This window comes from Myxocyprinus asiaticus, chromosome 15 (assembly GCF_019703515.2).
Source record: "Myxocyprinus asiaticus isolate MX2 ecotype Aquarium Trade chromosome 15, UBuf_Myxa_2, whole genome shotgun sequence".
NCBI lineage: Eukaryota > Metazoa > Chordata > Actinopteri > Cypriniformes > Catostomidae > Myxocyprinus > Myxocyprinus asiaticus.
In genome coordinates this window covers 38,703,919-38,730,213 of record NC_059358.1, presented here as the reverse complement: position 1 = coordinate 38,730,213, position 26,295 = coordinate 38,703,919, and the positions used below count along the sequence as shown (strand labels likewise).

General features: G+C 44.0%; 1 protein-coding gene across 5 annotated transcripts; it reads left to right on the top strand.

The window, feature by feature from the left end:
* LOC127452711 (NACHT, LRR and PYD domains-containing protein 12-like) lies at window positions 1-25,641 on the top strand. Of its 5 annotated transcripts, none has more exons than XM_051718322.1 (14): window positions 1-77; window positions 446-533; window positions 958-1,068; window positions 1,171-1,281; window positions 1,384-1,497; window positions 1,636-1,804; window positions 1,919-2,138; window positions 2,248-4,012; window positions 10,196-10,303; window positions 20,758-20,931; window positions 21,009-21,176; window positions 21,520-21,693; window positions 23,030-23,076; window positions 23,287-25,641. In XM_051718322.1, the coding sequence occupies exons 2-14, from the start codon at window positions 460-462 to the stop codon at window positions 23,805-23,807; spliced, it is 3,756 nt and encodes a 1,251-aa protein (XP_051574282.1). In that variant the 5' UTR covers window positions 1-77; window positions 446-459; the 3' UTR covers window positions 23,808-25,641. The 5 variants fall into 5 exon arrangements, with proteins under 5 accessions (XP_051574282.1, XP_051574281.1, XP_051574284.1 ...); XM_051718321.1 differs by having other exon boundaries at window positions 10,196-10,366; XM_051718324.1 differs by lacking the exon at window positions 1,171-1,281 and having other exon boundaries at window positions 10,196-10,366.
* Window positions 25,642-26,295: the final 654 nt, after the last annotated feature.

The window sequence follows — 26,295 nt, the reverse complement described above, 5'->3', positions numbered from 1 at the left end:
CCCTCCTTTTCCGTTTTAATTTAGCGCTGCGCCACAATCTCAAACTAAGTGAAAGTGAAACCGATTTGAGAACTGCGGTAAGTTTTAACGAATAAACTATTCTGTCTATCATTGCGATTTAGGACCATTATTCTTATAATCAATCAGCTTTTATACTCTGTTTTGCCGTTAAAAAGGATTTGTTTATTAAATTGACCGAGTTTTGCGCTGTTCGGCAACTGTTTATGTAGGTCCTACACCCTAGTTACAGTTTATAAGCCTGTTTATTTTAGGTGAACTGAAGAGACACACACAACACATACATATCTTCGTTAGACTTAAGAGACAGACTGACTGGAGAAAACAAAACAAAGAATAACCTAATTACCCCAAAAGCAAGTAATAAACAGCAACAACATGTTTTGTTATTTCGGAGCCTCCAAATAAAACACTTATGTGTTCACAGGAATCTGTTAGTTGATGATGAGTGTGTCTGGAAATCAGGATGATGCATCTGCCTCCAAGAGCAGTCCAGAAGACCTTCACTCTAATTTGTGAGGACAATGAGAAAGTTACAATAGAAGATGACTTGAGCTTTGCATTGATTTTGATCAATTTATTGTCACTGACAATGGATCACTGGTTTGTTACACAAATAACAATGGAACTTAAAGCAGGTTTCTTTTACAGGCCAAAAAAAAAAAAAAAAAAAAAAAAACAGTGGTTGATCGTTTTTGAAGTTGTTATGAACATCAGTGTTTTTATGCTTAAATATGGAATTAATATGCTTTCATATTGCACTTAAATGAAACTACTTCAATTACTTATAACCCAAAGCATAAAGATACAGAGCAAAGTCGAATTTTAGATTATTGATTATTTATTGTGCTTTTTCTCTGAAATAGTGAAAAAATAACCTAACTTTTTATAAGTGGGAAATATTTAGTGCCTTTTTTTTTTTTTCTTCCCCACTCTCAGAACTATACAAGAGAGACCAGACTCACCTAAACCCTCACATTTGTCTCTGAAGAGTGACAGATCAATTCCTGTACCACTGAACTTCAGCGATGAAGCACATGGCACTAAAAGGTTGAAGCAATGAATGAAGTTGACATTAAAAAAGGAAAAATAAACCTTTTTAAACATACTTGTTTGCTTCTGATAAATATTCACTCCATGTTTTACTTCTAGAAATGTACAGGAGAGATCAGACTCACCTACAACATCCCATGTGTCTCTGAAGAGTGACAGATCAATTCCTGTACCACTGAACTTCAGCGATGAAGCACATGGCACTAAAAGGTTGAAGCATTGAACAAAGTTGACATTAAAAAAGGAAAAATAAACCTTTTTAAACATACTTGTTTACTTCTGACAAATATTATTTCCTTGTTGTACTTTTAGAAATATACAGGAGAGATCAGACTCACCTACAACATCACATGTGTCTCTGAAGAGTACAAGATCAATTCCTGTACCACTGAACTTCAGCGATGAAGCACAGAGAATTAGAAAAAGGTTTGGTCAAATGAAACATTTACAAAAAATGGGCAAAACATGCTATTATGCAATTACTTTGATAAAGAAAATAGTTTTAAATGATTTGATGATCTAAAAAAGTCAACATAATTGATAAAATAGTAAATATCCATGCAGGAAGTTGTCAACACAAGAACCACCAGAGCAGGCAGAGTCTATACCTGCTGAAAGAGTTTGTCAGCAGCACCACAGAGCTTTGGAGGTGTTCTGTAAGACCGACAACATGTACATTTGTAACATCTGTGTGGTGCAAGATCACCGTGGCCACAGTAAAATCTACAATGTGGTTAGTTTCCATAAAAATATTTTAAAACAAAGCTCTGTAAAAGTGAACCAGAGACATGGATTATATTGTTTATGATAAATGTATTAAATTTTTTTGGTTACTCTTGTTGTGCAGAAACCTAATGTGCCAAGCATTCAATCCCTGCTCCTTCAAATTATGGGGAAAATGGGGACAGAAGACTTCAAAACCTTCAAAAGTGAACTGAATGAGGAATACCCAGAATGCTTTGGAAGTCATACAGAGCAGCTTAGTGTCTCTGAAGTTGTTGAAATATTAGTGGAGAGCTTTGAAGGAGAGGCAGCATTGAGGATCACAACACAGTTCCTGTATAATGGTATTTATTTATTTATTTATTTATTTTTTCATTTTTTATTTTTTTTTTAATGTTTTTTTTTTTTTTTAAAAAGAGTCATCGCATCTAAAAATCTCTTACTTTCACCTAGGTAATCCACTTCAAAAAATCACAGATGCCAATAAATCAAAACTTAGGCACAAATGTCAACATTTAAATGAAGGAAATTCATCTCAAGGTAAACAAAGTTTACTGAATGAGATCTACACAGATCTCTACATGACAGAAGGTGGAAGTGGAGAGATCAATAATGAACATGAGGTGTTAAGAAATGAAAGAATTATACAAAGTAGAACCACTCCAGAGACAAAATACACATGTAATGACATCTTCAAGACACTGCCAGGACAAAGACAACAAGTCCGAACAGTCCTGACGATGGGCATAGTTGGCATTGGGAAGAATGTGTCAGTGCGGAAGTTCATTCTAGACTGGGCAGACGGAAAAGCAAACCAAGATATCAATGCCATCATTCATCTTCCATTTCGAGACCTCAACCAGAAAAGGGGGAACTGCAGTCTTCTGCAACTCATTCATCAATATGCTCCTGAACTGAAAGAGGCAAATCTTTCAAAATTGAAAGTGCTTTTTATTTTGGATGGTTTAGAAGTCTGTCAGTATCCTCTTGAGTTCCAGAAGAATGACATCTGCTCTGATATAAATGAGCAAACCTCTGTTGATGTGCTACTTACAAACCTCATCAAGGGCAATCTGCTTCCTTCTGCTCTCCTCTGGATAACTTCACGACCATCAACAGCCAGTCAGATCCCTGCTGAGTGTGTCCATCGGGTCACAGAGATTCGTGGGTTCAATGATCATCAGAAGGAAGAATACTTCAGGAGGAAAATTAGTGATCAGAAACTGGCAAGTGAAATTATTACTCACATCAAATCATGTCGGAGTCTCTACATCATGTGCCACATGCCAATCTTCTGTTGGATTTCAGCCACTGTGCTCGAAAATATGTTGAGTGTTGGGAACTCTGATGAAATACCCAAAACTCTGACTGAGATGTTCACTCACTTCCTGCTCATTCATATCAGTCTCAAGCATAAGAAGTTCAATGGAGCTGATGCAAGTAACCCAAAGAAACTGACTGAATCAGACAAAACACTGATTTTGAAAATGGGAGAATTGGCTTTCCAACAACTAGAGAAAGGCAATTTGATATTTCTCGAAGAAGAACTGGTAAACTGTGGCATTGATGTCAATAAAGTCTCAGAGTACTCAGTGTGTACAGTGATTTTCAGAGAGGAGCTGGGATTGTACAGGGAAAAGGTCTACAGTTTTGTGCATCTGATCTTTCAGGAGTATCTTGCAGCAGTATATGCTCACTTTGCATGTCTTAATAATGGTGAAAATGTTCTTGACAAAAAACCCAACAAGTTAAATCTTTCTGATGTACATCTGAGTGCAGTGGACAAAGCTTTAAGGAGTGAAAATGGACACCTAGACCTCTTCGTCCGCTTCCTTTTGGGTCTTTCCGTTGACCCTAACCACACTCTCTTGCAAGACTTTTCTAAAGGTGGTTTATCTCAACACTGTGGAGATAAAAGCAAGATAGTGCATTATATTAAAGACAAGATCAAACAGGAATTAATGCCAGAGAGAATCATCAATCTTTTCAGTTGTTTGAATGAGCTGAAAGACAATTCTCTTGTCAAAGAAATTCAGACTGCCATGAAATCAGGAACACTGTTAGGTAGTGAGCTGGAGCCAGAGCAGTGGTCAGCACTGGCCTATGTCTTGCTCACATCAGGAGAGGAATTAGATGAGTTTGACATGAAGAAGTTCCGTACATCAACAGCAAACCAGCTGAGGCTGCTGCCAGTATTAAGGATCTGCAGAAGGGCCAGGTCAGTTACATTCTGTTTAACATACATCCTGTACATTAAATACAATGCACTTCTACTGCATTCTATACTGGTTTGCTCTGCTACACCTTGAAATGCATTTTCTGTGCAGCCGCTTTACAATGCAGCGAGTTCCCTATGTGTCACTCACTCGACGTTGTGTCGATGTAGTGACACTAGTGGTCACTCTTGGGAGCCCGAGACACCTCTGGTCTTTGATAAAAGGCCAATGAAAATTGGTGACTGGTATTTGCATGCCACTCCCCTGGACATACGGGTATAAAAGGAGCTGGTATGCAACCACTCATTCAGATTTTCTCTTCGGAGCCGAACGTTCATGCTCACTGAGCTGAATTTCTACTGTTCATTCACCTCTGCTGGATCTGATGGAGCATTTCAGCGGCTTCTCCCTCCTCTGCACTGGTGCACTGCAGAGAACGCCCCTGGGTGTTTCGGCAGAAAAAAAAAGAGTATATTTTCTGAAAGAGCTTTTTCCTCTAAAAGAGTATATTTCTCTAAAAGAGCGTCACACACGGAACGTCTTTTTAAAGATGCCTTTCCGATTGTGTGTTATTCCTGGTTGCGGTCATTATCTCTCAACTTCGTATGGTCATGATCGCTGTCTTCTGTGTCTGGGCGCGACCCACACGGAGGCAGCGTTTGTGGATGGTTCATGTTCTCACTGTGAGAACATGACCATGGCAACATTGCGGTCGTGGCTTGCTTTCGTAAGTAGATGGACCGAGGCTCCCCGCCTCGGTCCATCTACCTACTGGTATGAGGCCAGGGCGGCTAGCACTGGGGGCAATTTGGGGACCCCAATGGGATCGTCTCCGCTGGGTATCCCCCGCGGACCTCCCATTCCCCATCACGCTCGTCTGCCCCATTCGGGCTTCCGGATGAGTCCGCCGGCTCCTCTCACGGTGAGTCTGGCCTCTTGTTCGGAGCCCGCGAAGAGGATGAGCTCTCGAGCGCAGCATCAGAGAGCGTTGTTGTCCAGTCAGACGCAGAAGCCTCAGCTGGGCTCCCCCCTCAGGGACGATTGCCCAGTCACAGGCTGATGCTTAAATGACGGACATGCTTTCCCGGGCGGCCGCGAGCGTCGGGTTATAGTGGAACCTTCCGCTCTCCCCTGAACCCTCGCGGCTTGATGATTGGTTCCTGGGCTCACGGCCCTGCTCAAAGCAGCCACGCCCTGCTTCAGCGCCTTTCTTCCCGGAAGTGCATGAGGCGCTGATGAAATATTGGGAGGCACCTTTTACTGCCCGGCCCCGATTCCGCAGTTCCACCACCCTCACTACCCTCGATGGCAGGGCGGCCAGGGGCTATACGGCGATTCCCCCAGTGGATAAGGCGCTCGCGGTACACCTATGCCCGCAGAGCACCACCACCTGGCGCGGATGCCCTAAGCTCCCGTCCAAGTCCTGTAGGTTCATGTCGTCCCTGACGGCTAAAGCCTACAGCACTGCTGGATAAGCCACCTCTGCCCTGCATGCCATGGCTCTCCTGCATGTCCACAAAGCCAAGGCGTTGAAAGAATTGCATGAGGGTAGTTCCGCCCCAGATTTGATGCAGGAACTGCGCTCGGTGACCGACCTCGCTCTCCGATCGATGAAGGTCACGGCGCGGTCCCTCGGGCAGACGATGGCCACATTAGTGGTCCAGGAGCACAACCTTTGGCTCAACCTGGTCGAGATGGGTGAGGCCGTCAAGACACGGTTTCTTGCTGCCCCCATTTCCCAGGCTGGCCTATTCAGTGACACCGTCGAGGACTTTGCCCAGCAGTTCTCGGCGGTGAAGCAGCAGACGGAGGCTATCCGGCACATCCTGCCCCGGCGCGGCTCAAGATCCCGCACCCCGTCTGCTCATCGCCTAGGGCGTCCCCCTCCGGCTCTGCCGCAGCCCGCCCCTTTGGCCTGGCCCCGGCGTGGAGCCCACCGCAGGAAGCAGATGCCACCTGTCTCACAGTCGGCTGCTAAGAACCCACGGAGGTCGTCAAAGCGCCCCTGAGACGGGCGACCCAGGGATGACGAAACCCACTCACCTGGAGCTGGTAAGAAGACCACTCCATCCCCCAGGGGAGGGTCGGGTGGAAACGACGTTGTCCCCTTGGTCCCCTTTGCGTGGAACTTGGATGTGTGGCTTGCGCTTTCCAATCCGTCGCGATGGCTGATCCGGACCGTCCGACGCGGCTACGCGATTCAGTTCACCAGGCGCCCACCCAGGTTCAGCAGCATCCACTTCACCTTGGTCAAGGACGAAAACGCTGCTACTTTGCGCGTGGTGATCGCTACCCTCCCACGGAAGTGCGTGATAGAACCTGTCCCTCTGGCCAAGATGAAGAGGGGGTTTTACAGCCCCTACTTCATCATACCAAAAAAAGGCAGAGGGTTGCGGCCAATCTTGGACCTGCGAGTACTGAACCGGGCTTTACACAGACTCCCGTTCAAGATGCTGATGCAAAAACACATTCTGGCGAGCGTCTGGCATCAAGATTGGTTCGCGGCGGTAGACCTGAAGGACGTGTACTACCACGTCTTGATCCTTCCTCGACACAGACCCTTCCTGCGGTTTGCATTCGAGGGTCAGGCTTATCAGTACAAAGTCCTCCATTTCGGCCTGTCCCTGTCTCCTCACGTCTTCACGAAGGTCGCAGAGGCAGCCCTTGCCCCGTTAAGGGAGGTGGGCATTCGCATTCTCAACTATCTCGATGACTGGCTAATCCTAGCTCACTCTCAGGACATGTTGTGCGCACACAGGGACTTGGTGCTCTCACACCTCAGCCGACTAGGGCTTCGGGTCAACTGGGAAAAGAGCAAGCTCCACCCGGTTCAGAGCATCTCTTTTCTTGGTTTGGAGCTGGACTCAGTCTCTTTGACAGCGCTCCTTACGAACGAGCGCGCCCAGAAGGCGTTCAAACAGAAAACAGCGGTTCCACTGAAACTTTTTTTGGTAGCCACCCCGCTCGGGTTGATGCATATGAGACCGCTTCAGCACTGGCTTCAGACTCGAGACCCGAGATGGGCATGGCGCCATGGGACACATCGCGTGGTCATCACGCTGGTCTGTCACAGTCTTTTCAGCCCTTGGACCGACCTCTCATTTCTACGGACAGGTGTTCCCCTATAACTGGACTCCAGGTACGTCATGGTCACGACGGACGCCTCCTAAACTGTCTGGGGTGCTGTTTGCAATTGGCATGCAGACACCGGCCTGTGGACGGGACCGCGACTGCATTGGTACATCAATTGCCTCGAGTTGTTGGCAATTCTGCTCGCCCTGCGGAGGTTTCGGGCATTGATCCAGGGCAAGCACGTGTAAGTTCGGACAGACAACACGGCAATGGTAGCAAATGTCAACTGCCAAGGCGGTCTGCGCTCTCGTTGTATGTCACAACTCACCCGCCGTCTCCTCTTCTGGAGTCAGCAGCACTTCAAGTCGCTGCAAGCCACTCACATCCCGAGCAACCTCAACACTACAGCAGACGCACTGTCATGGCAGGTTACCCTCAGGGTAGAGTGGAGACTCCATCCTCAGGTGATCCAACTGATTTGGAGTCGATTCGGACGGGCACAGGTGCGCTCTGGTACGCCCTGACCGATTCCCCCCCTTGGCATAGACTTGCTGGCACACAGCTGGCCCCTTGGCCTGCGCAAATATGCGTTTCCCCCTGTGAGCCTATTTGCACAGACCCTGCGCAAGGTCAGGGAGGACGAGGAGCAGGTCGTCCTGGTAGCACCCTACTGGCCCGCCCAGACGTGGTTCTCGGACATCACGCTTCTCGCGACAGCCCCCCCGGCGAATTCCCCTGAGGAAGGACCTTCTTTCTCAGGGACGGGACACCATCTGGCACCCGCGACCAGACCTCTAGAATCTCCATGTCTGGCCCCTGGATGGGACCTGCGGTGGTAGACACGATCACTCAGGGTAGGGCCCACTCTACGAGGTGCCTGTATGCCTTCAAGTGGCGTCTGTTCGCTAAGTGGTCTTCTTTTCGACGGGAAGACACCCAGAGATGCGCAGTCAGATCAGTGCTTTCCTTCCTGCATGAGAGGTTGGAAGGGAGGCTGTCCCCTTCCACCTTGAAGGTGTACATTGCCACCATAGCAGCACACCACGACGCAGTCGACGGTAAGTCCTTAGGGAAGCACGATCTGATCATCAGGTTCCTAAGAGGCACCAGGAGGCTGAATCCCTCCAGACCGCGCCTCATTCCCTCATGGGACCTCTCTGTAGTTCTTCAGGGTCTACAGAGAGCCCCCTTTGAGCCTTTGCAGTCAGCCGAGCTTAAGGCACTCTCCTTGAAGACTGCCCTCCTGACTGCGCTCACTTCCATCAAGAGGGTAGGAGACCTACAAGTGTTCTCTGTCAGCGGAACGTGCCTGGAGTTCGGTCCGGGCTACTCTCGCGTGATCCTGAGACCCCGACCAGGCTATGTGCCCAAGGTTCCCACGTTCACTTTTAGGGACCAGGTGGTGAACCTGCAAGCGCTGCCCCAGGAGGAGGCAGACCCAGCCCTGTCATTGCTGTGTCCGGTGCGCGCTTTACACATCTATTTGGATCACACGCAGAGCTTTAGGATCTCTGAGTAGCTCTTTGTCTGCTTTGGTGCACAGCGGAAAGGAAGCACTGTCTCCAAGCAGAGGATCGCCCACTGGCTCATTGACATCATACCTATGGCATATCACGCCCAGGACATGCCGCCCCTGGTAGGGCTAAGAGCCCATTCTACCAGGGGTGTAGCGGCCTCCTGGGCCCTGGCCAGGGGTGCCTCTCTAACAGACATTTGCAGAGCAGCAGGCTGGGCAACACCCAACACCTTTGCAAGGTTCTACAACCTCCGGGTGGAACCGGTTTCATCTCTGGTAGTGGCACGCAATACAAGCTTGCACATAGCGCCTTCCACCTCCTTTTGAGCTGAAGACGTGTGCCATTAATTCCCAGTAGTGTTCACAAACTTTGTTCCCTGGTTGACTTCCTCCAAGCCCTGTGGCAGTTGAGTTTTTGGAGAGACTCACTGCTGGCCCAGTACACGTGCTAACTAAGAGTCCTGTTCTGGGGTAGGTGCTCCGCATGTGGCGGTTCCCTGTAAGGCTAACCCCATGCAATTATATATCTTCCGCTAATTCGTTTCCCTGTTGGCAAACTGCGTCTTCCTTGGGCAGAGCCCCTCTGCCCCAGTCTCCATGTTTGTAGTAACTCCTCCCTCATTGGGTAGGATCTACCTTGAAGACTCTCCACATGGTCGGAAAGACCATGTGACGTATTCTTCCACTTAAATATCCCCCCTCTCTTTGGGCGAGGTGTGGTCTCCGCGGTGTCTTCCCCTTGGGAGGGTAACCCACCGAATAGACCTGGCGGCCCAGTCGGATAATCCCCCTTCTTTTTTAAGGAGTGGAAAAATAGAAGGGGAAAAGAGGCCTCGACTGGGTTAGCCTGTCACTATCTTTTGGGTAGTCGACTTGTCTCCAAAGGGCTTTTCGACACTCATAACTATGTTGGAGGAGGTTACGTGTCGATCTGGTGTGCTTGCTATGAGGCACACAGTGGTCTGCCCACCACACACCGCCAGTTCACGTAACACAGTTCAGCCAGTTGCAGCGTTTCTTATAGGGACCACTAGTGTCACTACATCGACACAACGTCGAGTGAGTGACAGATAGGGAATGTCATGATTACTTGCGAAACCTCCGTTCCCTGATGGAGGGAACGAGACTTTGTGTCCCTCCTGCCACAACGCTGAACTACCCGCTGAAATGGCCGGACCTTGTCTCGGCTCCTCAGCATAAAACCTGAATGAGTGGTTGCATACCAGCTCCTTTTATACCCGTATGTCCGGGGGAGTGGCATGCAAATACCACTTGCCAATTCTCATTGGCCTTTTATCAAAGACCAGAGGTGTCTCAGGCTCCCAAGAGTGACCCCTATTGTCACTACATCGACACAATGTCTCGTTCCCTCCATCATGGAACGGAGGTTAAGCAAGTGACCATGACATTTTCTAAAAGCCTTACAGTAGTTTCAATATAAAATAACCCATATTTCAGAGACCTCTTTTTTTCCTTTCAGAATTAATTGGGTGAGTGTAAAAATGTGTCCACATTGGTAGATGAAAGCTGATATTGAAGATCATGTTTTCATCTCCCAACCCTATTAATTAGTGTAATGATTATGCCCTCTGTGCAGATTAGATTGCTGTAATCTCTCACAAGAATCCTGCAGAAGAGTGGTTTCAGCTGTCCAGTTGAACTCACCCTTGAGAGAGTTGGATCTCAGCAACAATAAATTAGACAAGTATGGAGTGCAAATACTCTGCTCTGGACTAACAAGTCCACACTGTCATATACAGAAGCTGGGGTAAGTGGTCAATATGTGTCTTTGTTTTAAAATAACATATTTATGGGTCTGTCTAAAGCACATTGCGTGACATTATTGTATTTATACCATGGTCCGTTTGAATACTTTATTTTGATTGGTTGGAATGCGTTCGTTAAAACCGTTTAATGCACAGGTAGTTCAAGACAGTTTTAATCACCATTCTGTATTAATGCGCCTTCTCTGCTGTCCTCCGTAATGACACATTGCGAGAGTTTTATGACTCTGCTGTAGTGTTGTCAAAAGTACCGGTACTTCGGTACCAAGTCGATACTAAAATAAAACGGATGTAACTATACCAGTGTTTCTGCAGTACCGGTAGTACCGAGCACCGACTCTATCCTGTACCAGCAGGCAGTATGACTGACACACGACTGCTTTCAAATGCTCATAGGCTTATTTTGAACGTGTGTTCTCAGGGTACCTGCGGGTCCTTAAAAAGTCTTAAATTTACTTCTTAAAATTTAAGGCCATAAAAAAAGTCTTAAATATCTTAAATTAAAAGAAGTCTTAAATTTAGTTTGCTGAGGTCTTAAATTTTGGGGCGTGAATAGAGGAGACGCTTAAAACATAGTCATAATCATTTCTCTCTCTCCTGCATTTAGCAGCTGATGCCTAAGTTTAGTATGAGTGTGGGCAGGGAAGCGCATTTGTACTGATTTTATGATTTTACACATGTATAAAACTTCATAAACCTGTTAATCAGAAATGCAAATGCCGTTATTTTGCGTCTCTGTAAGCGAGCGATGCACTAACGCTATCGCTCCTGCTTATAATCGTCAAATCTGTCGGTGTTGCAATTTGCAAGCGCTCGAGGTTGGAGTGGTCTTTTGATGCCTTTCAAAAGAGTTACACCTGTTATATCTCTCAAATCCATCTCTTTAGATCTGACATATACAGGTATTTTCTTTGCCATCTGAATCAGTCAATTTTAAAAATGTCATAATATACAAAACAATAATAATATAATTATGTAAATATTATAATATTAATAATATACATAATATGAAAATATTAACTAATACATAACTAATTATGCAGCACAGTTTTCTTTCATAATTTAATCTGTTAACATTTTCAATACATATTTTCAACTTTAAACAACCATTTTTAAGGTAATTGACGAGTTTTGACTTACTTGAGATATTTCATACACAAATGAAAATTGACATCACTTACCCCATGCTGTTGCAAACCTGTATGACTTTCTTATTTCATTAGATATCAAAAGGAGATATTAGGGAGTTTCAGTCACCATTCACTTTCATTGAATGATAAAAAGATGCAGTGACAGTGAATGAGACTAAACATTTTGCTTAACATCTCCTTTTTTGTTCCATGGCAGAGAAAAATTAATACAGACTCGAGGGTGAGCAGTGATTCATTTTTAAATGAACTGCCCTTTAACTACCTGTTAAAGTATTTGTTAAAGGTATCTGCCAAGAAAAAATAAATGTTATTCAGCACATGCTAGATCTTATTCAGCACATGCTTATTCACAGCAGCGCCATATAACATTTTTGACGAGAATGTCAACGAGGCTAAAGGATAGATGTACAGTCACTTCAATGGGCTGTACTGCAGTTTAAAGTGTTTTTGGATCGTTCCACAGACAAAATATTGATAAAATATATTTTCAAGGACACTCAGTAGACAAAAAACTCCAGACAACATGAGCTGTGGAAAATCAGATGGGATCTAGGAGCTTTTTACAGTTTTATACCATGCATGCCATTGAAGAGATGTTAAGTCTACCCCTCACAGCTTCGTTTCCATTCCCATTAAAAATCAAAGATGGCCCTTCTGTGAATAAGGTCTATAGACCAATCCTCTTGTTTACAAAAATGTCAGCGCATGCGCAGTAAGTGGTGGCAGAAAGAGGGTGCTCTGCGATCACACAAAGATTACTGAAGCTCTGAAGGAGAGGTCTCATCTTTTTCTGTGTAGTAATCATGCAAGGCCACATTGTGATTTCATTCTTAATTCAATCAATAATGCAGCCTTAATGCTACTATAGATCATTTCAAGAATGTAAACAAAAACAAAAGAATTAGAACGGTTCAAACGTATTTCTGAATCCTTTCAACAGAGTCTCTTTTTTTCAAGGTAAGTCAGTCCACTAAGCAGCCATCTTTGGAACACTCTTGGGCATTAGATTACGATAAAGGAATATATTTAAAATAAACAGTTAAATCTGGCAACACTGTGTGGCAGGGTGAGCAAGAGACGTACACAGTGGGTGTGGCGGCAGGCCTCGGAGAGGCATTTAAAATGTCCAAAACAAAGGGGAATGTGGGGCCTTGCATTGGAAAGGGCTATGTGAATGAAGAGTAGTGAAGACAGGGGAAGGTTCAGGTGATAGTGGGTAGGGTCCCGGCGGCCGCAACGTGCTCCCCTCCTTGGTCCAAGGCACGTGGGGCATTGGCTTCACTGGAGCAGCCCGGCTTCCCTGTGCCTTGGCACTTGAGGGGTATAGCGGCCCGGCATCCTGGCCCGTCAGCCACAATGCGTGCTCCAATCCCCGGCAAATTTAACTCGCACCGGACCCTCCTCGCTCCGTTCCTGGACCAGTGAAGACGCCAGCAGGTACAAACTGGTCTCCAGAGAAGAGATGCGCCCGTTGTTTAAAGGCAGCTGTGATGAGGCTCTTCATTGGGTTCAGGTGAGTCCCATCACTTGCCGCCAAACGGGGAAAAGTCACTGCGGGCGACGATGATCCACGGGAGGGGCATATAATGAATCATGCGTCTTTAACTCAGATTATGTGAAAAAACCCAATTTTATTGTCTTGTATAGCTAATGCACATTCTCAAGTTGATTGACAGGTGATTTCTGTGTTTAAAATGTTTTAGATACATTTTACCTGTAAGCTGGGACTTCCTTTCTACATCCGTTGACGGCTGCCGTTGGGCGTTCCAATTTCTCCCATTCATTTTAATAGAAGTGGCCCGTCTCTGCTAAATAGTCTGTTTTGACAAGCAGGAATTGTTCATGGAACAATTACGTCACTTGATGTAACCAACGAACTGTCCTTGAAATGGTATATATGGAGATCTCGGAGGTAAAATTGTGCAGAATTGGAGTGTTTTGGATGTTCCCTATCTGTCACTCACTCGACGTTGTGTTGATGTAGTGACACTAGGGGTCACTCTTGGGAGCCCGAAACACCTCTGGTCTTTGATAAAAGGCCAATGAAAATTGGCGAGTGGTATTTGCATGCCACTCCCCCAGACATACGGGTATAAAATGAGGTGGTATGCAACCACTCATTCAGATTTTCTCTTCGGAGCCGAACGGTTGATGCTCACTGAGCTGAATTCCCACGGCTGTTCATTCACCTCTGCTGGATCTGACGCTGCATTTCAGTGGCTTCTCCCCCCTCTGCACTGGTGCACTGCAGAGAACCCCCCTGGGCCCTTCGGCAGAAATAAAAGTGCATATTTCGGCTCCGCTGTAGCCCGCCCCTGCGGCCCGGCCCCGGTGTGGATCCCACCGCAGGAAGCAGACGCCACCCGTCTCGCAGCCGCCCAGAACCCGTGAAAGGCTTCGAAGCGCCCCTGAGATGGGCGACCCAGGGACGACAAAACCCGCTGCTCTGGAGCTGGTAAGCAGACCACTCCTTCCCCCGGTGGAGGGCCGGGAGGAGAACCTTTTGTTACCATTGCATTTAATTGCGCCGAATGCCCAATTGGCTGCGGTACCCAAGAGTTCAGCAAAAGCAGTTTCCTTGTTCCCTGGGTCACATACCCAGTGTGCACGGCCGTCATCACGACCACTGTCCACCGTTCCATTTTTGCAGGTTCGGCGCTCCAGCGGCAGTCTCCCCGCCCCTGCGCACCCAACTGTGGCACAAATCCGCCCCCGATGTGACAGTCTCCACAGGTCACGAGGACAGGCCTCTTCCTCCCCCGTCCCAGGCTGTTCCGGGGGTGGTCACAAGGAGCCAGGTAAGTGCTTCGATGTCCCTGATCTCAGCACGGTCACAACATGGCGTGGCACATCAGGCTCCTCCGCGAGGCCCCACCCGCCGGTACGTCTGATGAGATGCTCCCCTTGGTCCCCCTCGCCCAGAGCTTGGACGTGTGGCTTGCGCTTTCCAAGCCGTCGCGATGGCTGGTCCGGACCGTCCGACTCGGCTACGTGATTCAATTCGCCAGGCATCTGCCCAGGTTCAGCGGCGTCCACTTCACCTCGGTGAAGGGCGAAAATGCTGCTACCTTTCACGCGGAGATCGCTACCCTCCTACGGAAGGATGTGATAGAGCCTATTCCTCCGGTCGAGATGAAGAGGGGGTTTTACAGCCCCTACTTCATTGTAACGAAGAAAGGTGGTGGGTTGTGGCCAATCTTGGACCTGCGAGTACTGAACCTGGCTTTACACAGACTCCCGTTCAAGATGCTGATGCAAAAGTGCATTCTAGCGAGCATCCGGCATCAAGATTGGTTCACGGCGGTAGACCTGAAGGACGCGTACTTCCACGTCTCAATTCTACCTCGACACAGACCCTTCCTGCGGTTTGCATTCGAGGGTCAGGCGTATCAGTACAAAGTCCTCCCTTTCGGCCTGTCCTTTTCCCCTTGCTTATTCACGAAGGTCGCAGAGGCAGCCCTTGCCCCACTAAGGGAAGTGGGCATTTGCATCCTCAACTATCTCGATGATTGGCTAATCCTAACTCACTCTCGGGATGTGTTGTGTGCACACAGGGACCTGGTGCTCTCACACCTCAGCTGACTAGGGCCCGGTTCAGAGCATCTCTTTTCTCGGCTTGGAGTTGGACTCAGTCTCGTTGACGGCGTGCCTCACGAACAAGCATGCACAGTCGGTGCTGACCTGTTTGAAGGCGTTCAGACAGAAGACAGCGATTCCACTGAAACTGTTTCAGAGGCTTTTGGGGCATATGGCATCCTCAGCGGTGGCCACTCCGCTCGGGTTGATGCATATGAGACCATCACGCCGATCTGTCACCGCCTCTTCAGCCCTTGAACCGACCTCATGTTTCTACGGGCAGGCGTTCCCCTAGAGCAGGTCTCCAGGTGTGTTGTTGTTACGACAGATGCCTCCAAAACGGGCTGGGGTGCTGTATGCAATGGGCACGCAGCTGCCGACTCATGGACGGGCCTGCGGCTATGTTGGCACATTAACTGCCTCGAGTTGCTGGCAATTCTGCTCGCCCTGCGGAGGTTTCGGCCGTTGATCCAGGGCAAGTATGTGTTAGTTCAGACAGACAACACAGCAACGGTAGCATATGTCAACCGTCAAGGCGGTCTGCGCTCCCGTTGTATGTCACAACTCGCCCGCCGTCTTCTCCTCTGGAGTCAGCAGCACCTCAAGTCGCTGCAAGCCACTCACATCCCGGGCGACCTCAACACTGCAGCGGACGCGCTGTCATGGCAGGTTACCCTCAGGGGAGAGTGGAGACTCCACCCTCAGGTGGTCCAGCTGATTTGGAGTCGATTCGGGCAGGCACAGGTAGACCTGTTCGCTTACCAAGAATCCTCCCACTGCCCGCTCTGGTACGCCCTAACCGAGGCACCTCTCGGTATAGACGCGCTGGCACACAGCTGGCCCCCTGGACTATGCAAATATGCATTTCCCCAGTGAGCCTACTTGCACAGACCCTGTGCAAGGTCAGAGAGTAAGAGGAGCAGGTCGTCCTGGTAGCACCCTACTGGCCCACCCAGACATGGTTCTCGGACCTCACGCTCCTCGTGACAGCCCCCCCCCCCCAGCGAATTCCCCTGAGGAAGGACCTTCTTTCTCAGGGAAGGGGCACCACCTGGCACCCGCGACCAGACCGTCTGGACCCTAGACGGGACACGGAAGACTTAAGCGGCCTACCACCCGCGGTGGTAGACACGATCACTCAGGCTAGGGCCCACTCTACGAGGCGCCTGTATGCCTTTTAAGTGGCGTCTGTTCGCTAAGTGGTGTTCTTCCCCATGCGAAGACCCCCAGAGATGCGCAGTTGGATCGGTGCTTTCCTTCATGCAGGAGAGGTTGGAAGGGTGGCTGTCTCCCTCCACCTTGAAGGTGTATGTAGCCGCTATAGCGGCACACCACGACACAGTGGACGGTAAGTCCTTAGGGAAGCAAACCTGATCATCAGGTTCCTGAGAGGTGCCAGGAGGTTTAATCCCTTCAGACCGCGCCTCGTTCCCTCATGGGACCTCTCCGTAGTTCCTCAGGGTCTACGGAGAGCCCCCTTTAAGCCCTTGCAGTCAGCTGAGCTTAAGGCACTCTTTTTGAAGACTGCCCTCCTGACTGCTCTCACTTCCATCAACAGGGTAGGAGACCTGCAAGCGTTCTCTGTCAGCGAAACATGCCTGGAGTTAAGTCTGGTCTACTCGCACGTGATCCTGAGACCCCGACCGGGCTATGTGCCCAAAGTTCCCACGACCCCTTTTAGGGACCAGGTGGTGAACCTGCAAGCGCTGTCCCAGGAGGAGGCAGACCCAGCCCTGATGTTGCTGTGTCCGGTGCACGCTTTACACATCTATTTGGATTGCACGCAGAGCTTTAGAATCTCTGAGCAGCTCTTTGTCTCCTTTGGTGGACAGCGGAAAGTGTGGTGGTTCCCCGTAGGTAACCCCATGCAACGTATATCTTCTGCTAATTCGTTTCCCTGTTGGTAAACTGTGTCTTGCTTGGGCAGAGGCCCCTCTGTCCCAGTCACCATGTTTGTATAAACTCTTCCCCCGTTGGGTAGGACCTACCATTGGACTTCTCCACATGACACACCTCCGACAAAGTTCGGCAAGACCATGTGATGTATTTCCACTCAAAATACCCCGCCGCCCCCCCCCCCTTTCTGGGCGGGGTGTGGTCTCCGTGGTGTCTTCCCCTTGGGAGGGATCCCCCCCCCCCAGACTTAGACCTGGTGGCCTCAGTCGGTTAATTCCTTTTTTTTGGGGGGGAGAGAAAAAAAAAGACGATAAGAGGCCATGACTGGCTTAGCCTGTCTCTATCTTTTGGGCAGTCGACTTGTCCCCAAAGGGCCATTCGACACTCATAACAGCATTGGGGGATGTTACGTGTCAGCCTGGTGCGCTGACTACGAGGCACACAGTGGTCTGCCCATCACACACCGCCAGTTCACGTAACACAGTTCAGCCAGTTGTGGCGTTTTGTATAGGGACCCCTAGTGTCACTACATCGACACAGCGTCAAGTGAGTGACAGATAGGGAACGTCCTGGTTACTTGCGTAACCTCCGTTCCCTGATGGAGGGAACGAGACTTTGTGTTCCTCCTGCCACAACGCTGAACTACCCGCTGAAATGGCCGGGACCTTGTCTCAGCTCCTCGGCACAAAACCTGAATGAGTTGTTGCATACCAGCTCCTTTTATACCCGTATGTCCGGGGGAGTGGTATGCAAATACCACTCGCCAATTTTCATTGGCCTTTTATCAAAGACCAGAGGTGTTTTGGGCTCCCAAGAGTGACCCCTATTGTCACTACATCGACACAATGTCTCGTTCCCTCCATCAGTGAACGGAGGTTACGCAAGTAAACAGGACGATTTTCTCCTAATAATCAGTAAGTGCTGCTTTTACAACTGTCACGTCAGCAACACTGAGTTTTCCTCATAAATTTGAAAATGACAAAGAATAGGAAAAAAATATGTTCTAAGGAGTGCCAACCCTTTTAAATTATGTAGTTACTATTTCTAGACTGAGTATTCAAATTCAGTTTTTAAAGAGTGATTGATCTCCAAAAAACTGTGATATTGTCACTACTTTATCGCTGTGTCTGATTTAGTACAGGCAGATCTCTAGATCAAACAACCCTTAGATAAAGTTAACTGTTATTGTATCTTTCCAGTCAAAATTTGCACTATAAAAATCAATGACAGCTTTAAGAAATCAATGCTGGCAAGTGACTATGGTATAAACGGGATAATCCATAGCTAGGTGTGCGTTTAAAGATTTGAAGGCACTTCGCGGAGGCAACCTGCCTCTGCTTCACGTTGGGTGGTTTTTCGCCTCCACGTTGTGCATTATAATAATTTATCACACACCTAGACATGGATTATCCCTTATATATATATATATATAAAAAAAAAACATTATATCCTGGAAAAGTCATGGAATTTAGAAATTGTGCCTGGAAATGTTATGGAAAAACAAGTTAACACTGAATGTTTTGGAAAAATCATGAAATTTTCTAACAAAATATTTTCAGCAGAACAAGTGTGCTAAGAATTCTTCAAGTTTGGCGTGATTGCGGAGCAACGTGAATAGGCGCTACTCAGAATCCGTGTGGAGCAGCAGTATGAAAAATGCAGTAGATTGTGACTAGGCATAGCGCCATGCGGTGTCACATTTGGCACTTCATTAATGCTAGAGTTTGCTCTCGATTGCTCAAATTCCTATGGAAAGTGTATAAGTAATTAGTAAATTTAATATTTACTTTGTTTGAATATATTAAGGCTTTGAATGTTTGTATGTAATAACTGATCATATTATGGTGATGTTTGCTTGTGAGTCTGAGCAGTGTTAATTGTCCACTTCTTGATGAGCAATCAAAAAAAGTCTCAGTATCACCTACATTCTCCTGTTTTTAATGGAAAACATGAGATAAGACGTGCACTGATTGTCATCGATGTCCCTTGATCTTTCCCCCGGTTGCTTTTATCAAGAGTCGCACCCGTGTACTGGAGCAAAAGCAGATTAAGGGCTGCCCCGCGAAAGGTGTCTGTTTCAGGTCTATTTCTCTCAATTTGTTTTCCATCTAATCTGTAATTATTAACATTGACAATTGTATGTGAAACTGTATATACAGTATATAGCCTTTAGATTTCTAAATGTTCTCAGCTGTTTGGATGCTAGGCGCTGGCTAAAATACATCAGAAACTGTGTCCCGTGTTGATTTAATATTAAACGCAATTCTGTTCCCTTTAGTACTGAGTGATTCTATATTATAGCCTACGTGACCGTTTTGCAGATGAAATAAGCAGTCGATGCGTGTGTCTGATTTAGTGTTTGTTGAGCACTTCTCACAGAATGCGCATGTGTAGAATTTCTCTCTATGTCAGTGGTCCAAAAAAATAGTTTGCAAGAAAGTTGTCTTAATTGTGAGCACTGCAAATAATCTCAGACAATCTCGGGAGGTGCTCGGAGTTGAATTAAGGTTAAATCCAATGGTTAACATTTTACTGTACATGTATAGCCTAGATATACTGGTATATTTTCCTCTTTGTTTGAAGAGGAAAAAAAGTAGCTTGTAAAAATCTAAGTTGGCATTAAAAAGATGACAGTGAGACATATAAAAGATGAGGTGAGAGGACAAGGCAAAAACAGTGTGTTCACAGCAATAAATTAATAAATAAATACAAATTTTGTGAATTATTACAAAGCAAATGCTGTGTGTCATTGCTTTAGTGATATTGTATAAGGTGTATATTTTGACTGTTACAGCTATACACAGTGCTGAATTAAATTTTTCACAAATGGGTAGAAACTATAGGGCTACCAATCGAATTATTTTTTTTTTAAACCCAATTTTAACCGTAGTAGATATAAATATTTGCTTACCCCACAAATAACAGTAATTTAATAATAACAACAATAAATAATGATCAAATAATTATATATAGTTGTATTTAAATAATTATAAAATAATCTAAATTATAAAAATAATAATCCAAATAATTAAAATGCATTACATTGTGGCAGAGAAGTAAAGCTATGATAAGACAAAAAGTGGCTTTAGAAGGCAATGTATTTATTTCCATATTATTGAACATAATCCTATCATTGACCTACAGGCCACAGCAAACCATTTTGCAATTGAATTAGTCACTCTGTCAGAAAATATATATTTTTTATAAGGGCTTTTCTAAGCACGCATCAGTGATCATATGGGTCAGATTAACACTTTTAGAGCGCTTTGGTTGCATTATGCCATAAACACAGCTTTTTTTTCTGTCGCTGTGCCGAGTTAAACGTGGTTTGAAACGTAGAAAAACACGTCTCGAGATCCCTGCATTCGGAATTGCGCTCCATCAAGCCTGAGTGTGGTGTGTTGTACATATGCTTACTGCCCCCTGCTGAAAACAGGTAGTACTTATGCTTGAATTGCTCAGATAGTAGAAATATTCCTAATCACAGTCTGGGAACATGATTAATTGCGTTAATTTGTTTAATGTGTTATTTTTATGTATAATAAAATGCACCGAATTAACATGTTAAATCTACAGCCCTAGTAGAAACATTTGAAAATTCTGCAAAATAGTTTAGGCAATTCATGAAAAATCATGGAAAAGTCCTGGAAAATTACTTGTCAGAATGTGTACGAACCCTGAAATACAGAAATATATATATTTTTTAAATATATAAATTTTAGTTGTTGATTAACTTTGTTTCTGTGTCTCAGATTGGATAGCTGTAATTTCTCATCAGACTCCTGTAAAATTTTGGCTTCAGCTCTCATGTCAACAAACTCTCCCCTGAGAGAACTGGATCTAAGCTACAATGAGCTCACGGATAATGGAGTAAAATCACTCTGTTCTGGACTAATTAATTCACACTGTAAAGTTATGACACTCAAGTAAGTATTTTTTGTTTGTATGTTTAGATTTGTCATTGGCTGATTTGGTGTGTGGTCTAATTTCTGTCTTTCCACAGGTTAAAACGGTGTGGTCTCACAAACGCTTGTTGTGAAGATCTAGCATCAGTTTTGAAATTATCATGCTTGAGGGAGTTGGAGCTAAACAACAATGACCTGAAAGATTCAGGTGTGGAAAAACTATCAACTGGACTTAAAGGTCCACAGTGTAGTATAGAGAAACTGGGGTAAGCACAACATTTAGGACATAATATGTCTATTACTGTATTATAATTAGGGGTTAAATTACTGAAAATGCACATGTGCCTTGTGTTTTCTTATTATTCTTCCTCTGTCTGGGAGTCTATGGCAGCTTGGCAGCTCAGAGAAGTGCTTGATAAAAAGTTTTTAAATAAAGTTACAGCATGATTTTTAGCAAGTGATGAATATTAGTTATAAAATAATGTTAACATTTAGCTTTTTTTTTTTTTTTTTAAATATGTAATGTCGCCTACTACTTGTGTGTAAAATATATTATTATGATTGATGGTGTCATTGCTCACATCTTTTGGCCTTCAAAATTGTCTGCAGACTCTCTGGGTGTATGATCACAGAGGAGGGCTGCAGTTTGCTGGCTTCAGCTCTGAGCTCAAACACTGGTCATCTGAGAGAGCTTGATCTGAGCTACAACCACCCTGGAGATTCAGGAATGAAATTGCTCTCTGCTAAAAAAGAAGATCCAAATTGTAAACTGGAGAAACTTGAGTATGTGCTCTTAGCTCTATCAGTTACATTTATTTGGAGTATATTTTACACTACAGTAATGTAAGTATATGATCATACTTATACTAGGGCTGCAACGGTACACGAACCGAACAGATACAGGGCCTTTGGTACGGTACGCGCAGTCACATGAATGATTACATATCTTAGCATGCTTGAAACTAATATTAAAACAACATATAACGAGCAACACAAAATGCATAGAACTAAAATGAAGAAAAAAATATTGCGGAGCACCACGAGACCGCACAGAATCATAACTTAACAGATGGTACACTAGAAACTGTGGATCAGATAAATGTATGTGATGTTTATGCGGACAGTTCTTTCATCAACGTGCGCGCTAGCCCCGACGTCTTTCACTATTGCTCACTCTCCGTGTTTATATCCGCGTCTCCTGCTAAAAGTGCTTAGATGCGATACACAACGTGGAACAGCCTTTCAGTCATCGAGAACGCAGGATTTAATAATCTGCTTAATGTGCTTGAGCCCCGTTATAAATTTCCCACAAGAACGCATTTGAGCAATTCTGTAGTCTCTGCTCTATATAAACAAGCATGTGCTGTAATTGTCCAGCAGGGGACATTGTCAATGCTAACAGATCTGCCCTCTCCTCTGATAATGTGGATATTCTGATTTTCCAGAAGAAAAAAAGAGAAAAAAAAATGTGGAAATTGAGTGATAAATGCAAGTGGTGAGCTGAAAGGCAAAAGACACAAAATCTTCACTGCTAATATCTTAATTTTGTTACAGTTCTTATAATTGCACTTTTTTTATTATTTATATTTGTATACATTATACACTTTATTATGTGTATATAAGAGGCTCTTAAGTTTTTAATTGTAATTTAGTTGAAGAAATAGTGCAGTCATGTATAACTGGGCCTTCACAATAATTGTTGCCCATCAGCCACTGTTTTGAAAATAAATAATTTAAAGATTCTTTATTTTCGTTGCTGTACCAAAACCGTACTGAACCGTGAACCCAAAACTGAGGTACGTACCGAATCATGAATTTTGTGTTCCATTGCAGCCCTAACTTATAGTACTCCAAGTTGGTATCCAAGTCGGACCTTATACCTGATCTTTGACATGGGAGTTTGATGCATATGTTGGATATATGCTGAGGAAAATGGTTTATTAGACAGTGTTTGATGAATTTCTTATTTTGTTAATCTGTCAGATACAACCTTAGCTGCTTTTCCATCATCAGGCCAAACGGTTACTGTTGTTGAATTGTGCCATTCCATATGTTTTTTTTTTTTTTTTAAATGCTGCTCTTTTGCATATACACTATGTTGACTCTGAGTTTTCCCTAGTTTTTCCAGTGGAGGAGAATGTCGAATGAAACCAGGTCTACGAAAATGTAGGTATCTTGTGGAAAATATACAAATCGAACTGTTCAATGAACAAATATGAAACATGTTAAACAGATGCAACTAAAGAAAATATTTAAAACTAATGATCCACAGAGTAATCTAACTTCTGTATAGGAGATCTTACATTAATAAATCTAGCAATCAGTACCCCAAACCAAACAACTAACCAGTTACAATAAACTTACTGCTTTCTGCAGATGGCTGTGAACTCACAGTGGACGAGGACTTGTTACATCGACGCCTTATACTGTCTGATGGAAAACGGAAAGTGTCAGAAACCAGAGTGGAGCAGCCATATCCTGATCATCCTGACAGATATAAACTCTATCCCCAGGCTATGTACAAAGAGCCTCTGACTGGACGCTGTTACTTTGAGGTGGAGATTGAAGGTGCAGTTGGATTGGGAGTGGCCTATAAGAGCTCAGATAGAACAGAGAGGATAATGGGCATTAATAACAAGCTCCCTAGTCTCCATTGTCTAAATGGAAAACTTAAATTGTGGCAAAATAATAATATAGTTGGTGAGTTTCCTGTCTGTGCTCAATCCAAAAGAGTAGGAGTTTATCTGGACTGGGAAGCTGGAAGTTTGTCATATTACAGCATTTGTAACAACACATCCATTAATTTGCACACGCTCCATACCACATTCACCGGCCCCTTGTATGCAGGGTATTTTTTTCTCCCTGACTCCTCTGTGACTCTGTGTCCACTAACATAGATTGTCTGAGTATAAAGTTATCCTAAACAGGCTAGATGTTTTATAAAAATCAAGTCCTGAAATTTTGCTCAGAGAATATTCAGACATTCAGAGTCTAATACAAGTTATGCATTACTTTGTTATATGTTGTTATATGCTGATACTTTTATGTTCGAATTGACTGCTGATACACATTACAAATATGCTCTAAAAATGGCTAGCACAGAGATCCAATTAATTCAACCTGAACCTTTTAAACAGGCATTATTAAAAAAAAAAATTGTATATATATTTTTTTTTCATGAGTGAAAGCATCCATTTACAGGAGAGAATAGCGAGTAATATTCGGCTAGCTATATGATCTCAGCATGGCGGTGCTCATGAATGTGCACCCAGCACCATATGTAAAATAAAACAGCTTTTTCTTTAAGGCTGATAAAACTAGTCTTCGACTCGTGTGAATGTGTATCATTTTAAACATTGGTCAAAAATACATTTCTACCATTACCAATTCTTTATACCTGAAAATCTCCCCTTGACTTTAATTAATTAACAGCAGAGATGGTGTCATTATAATATTTGTTTACTGAATTGCAGTTGGTCTTTTCTTTCTACATCTATTTAACCATATTTTTCAACATGACATTCTGGCACAGAAACCATGTTACATGTTGATTCCTATAGACAGCTATAGCTCTGATGTAGCATTTAATTTACACAGAACCAAAGCCTAAGCTTGCCTAATAATTTTTCTTTAATCTTTTGCTGTCTCGCAAGCACTGGCATTGCCTTTAGACAATGCAAATATAGATTTTTGTTTTTTAGATTTTATAGTAAATCCGTTTTTTTTATTTTTTTTTTTTTTTTTTTTTATTCTTTTCTGTTTATAATTACTGACTGTAAAAACGGAAAACTTTTTTTTGACAAATCTCTTCAGATTAATAGAACCCTAAATAAAATAAAAGACCAAGAACATACAGTATTAGTAATAAGTAGTATACAGTGTATTGATTTATTTACTCAGTATCACCTTGCAGTTGAGATAATTACCCTGGTAGATTTATGAATTGTGTATAGCCAAACGTTAACTCTTCAATGGTCTTAAGCATTTGCTTCAATTTTTTTATTCACATAACTATATTATAACATTAAGAATATTGCCTTTTATTACTTTTGTAAGTAGATTTTATTTGTTCCTTCTTAACCACTATGCCAAACCACCATTATTTCCTGTTTCTGTTATGTATTAAACTGTCATGAGATGCTTCCTGACTTCTGTTAGTACAGACAACATTTTAATTTGGGCCTTATTTTTTGGGCATTATAAAAAAGGAAGAAAAAAAGAGATGAAAAAAAAAAATGATGTAAATATTTTCTGGTCTCATTGCATCTATGTGAGCTTCTGCAGTTAATCCAGGATGAACTTCAAAGACATTAGTCATTAATCTTACAGTTCATACAAAATCTTTGTTTAAACACTGACCCTAACACTTACTTAGTTTAATCATTTTAAACCATGACTTGCACTATACATAAGTAATATTGCCATTATATTCATGATGTTAGCCAGAAGGGAACTGGCCCCCACAGTGAGTCTGGTTTCTCCCAAGATTATTTATCTCCATTAACCAACCAGAGTTTTGTGTTCCTTGCCACAGTCACCTTCGGCTTGCTCACTGGGTTTCTAAATACAATTATTATTTAATTACTTATTTTTAAACACAATGCACAATCGTATTTTATCAAACTACACGATGACTCTAAGACATTACAGATATTACTGTTTAATTTTCTGTAAAGCTGCTTTGAAACTATATTTTACGAAATAAAAATGACTTGACTCATTCTTGATTTGGATTGCAAACTCCCCATTCAATACAGTCCAATCAGCAAAATGTCAAGTTGATTCTTAAAAATTATATCAAGCTAAAAATAAATATAAAGTCCTTATTTCTGTATTCTTTAACTTGTTATCTAAATAATCTTGACAATACTTTTTTGGTATATTTTTGACGAATTTAAGAGGGTTCCTCAGAACATCTTGAACATTTTTGGGGGTGACCCTGCACTTCAGTTTCAGAAGCACCTTTGGCCATTTCTAAAACTCTCTAGTTCCACCAACACCTCAAAATTGTAATTCTCTTTCAAATATTTGTCTGATATCTATAATGGGAAATGCCTCAGGCGTGACAGATCACGGAAGCACCCATTACACGTGTCAGATAATAGACCAATCACAGCTTTGACAAGGGCCCTTTATAATCTGGTGTAACAGCATATCATTGCATTCGTGCACTCTTCCCTGCGAAGACTTAAACTTTCCTCAGCGCTATACATTATTGTGAGAGGATATATACTGTATATTATACAGTATGGTCACCCCTAATTATCAGGTTTAGCTATTGCAGTCATTCCAGTGAAAATAAATATCTTAATGTTAATGCAACACCATACAATGTCATTCTTGAACTTCAAACTTTGTTGTAACAATTTGGGGAGGATCTTTTTT

Coding starts and splice junctions, on each gene's coding strand:
- LOC127452711 (XM_051718321.1), top strand. CDS start 460: ATGATGAGTGTGTCTGGAAATCAGGATGATGCATCTGCCTCCAAGAGC. Junction 2,139..2,247: donor AACACAGTTCCTGTATAATG/GTATTTATTTAT, acceptor ACTTTCACCTAG/GTAATCCACTTCAAAAAATC. Junction 23,077..23,286: donor GAAACCAGGTCTACGAAAAT/GTAGGTATCTTG, acceptor TGCTTTCTGCAG/ATGGCTGTGAACTCACAGTG.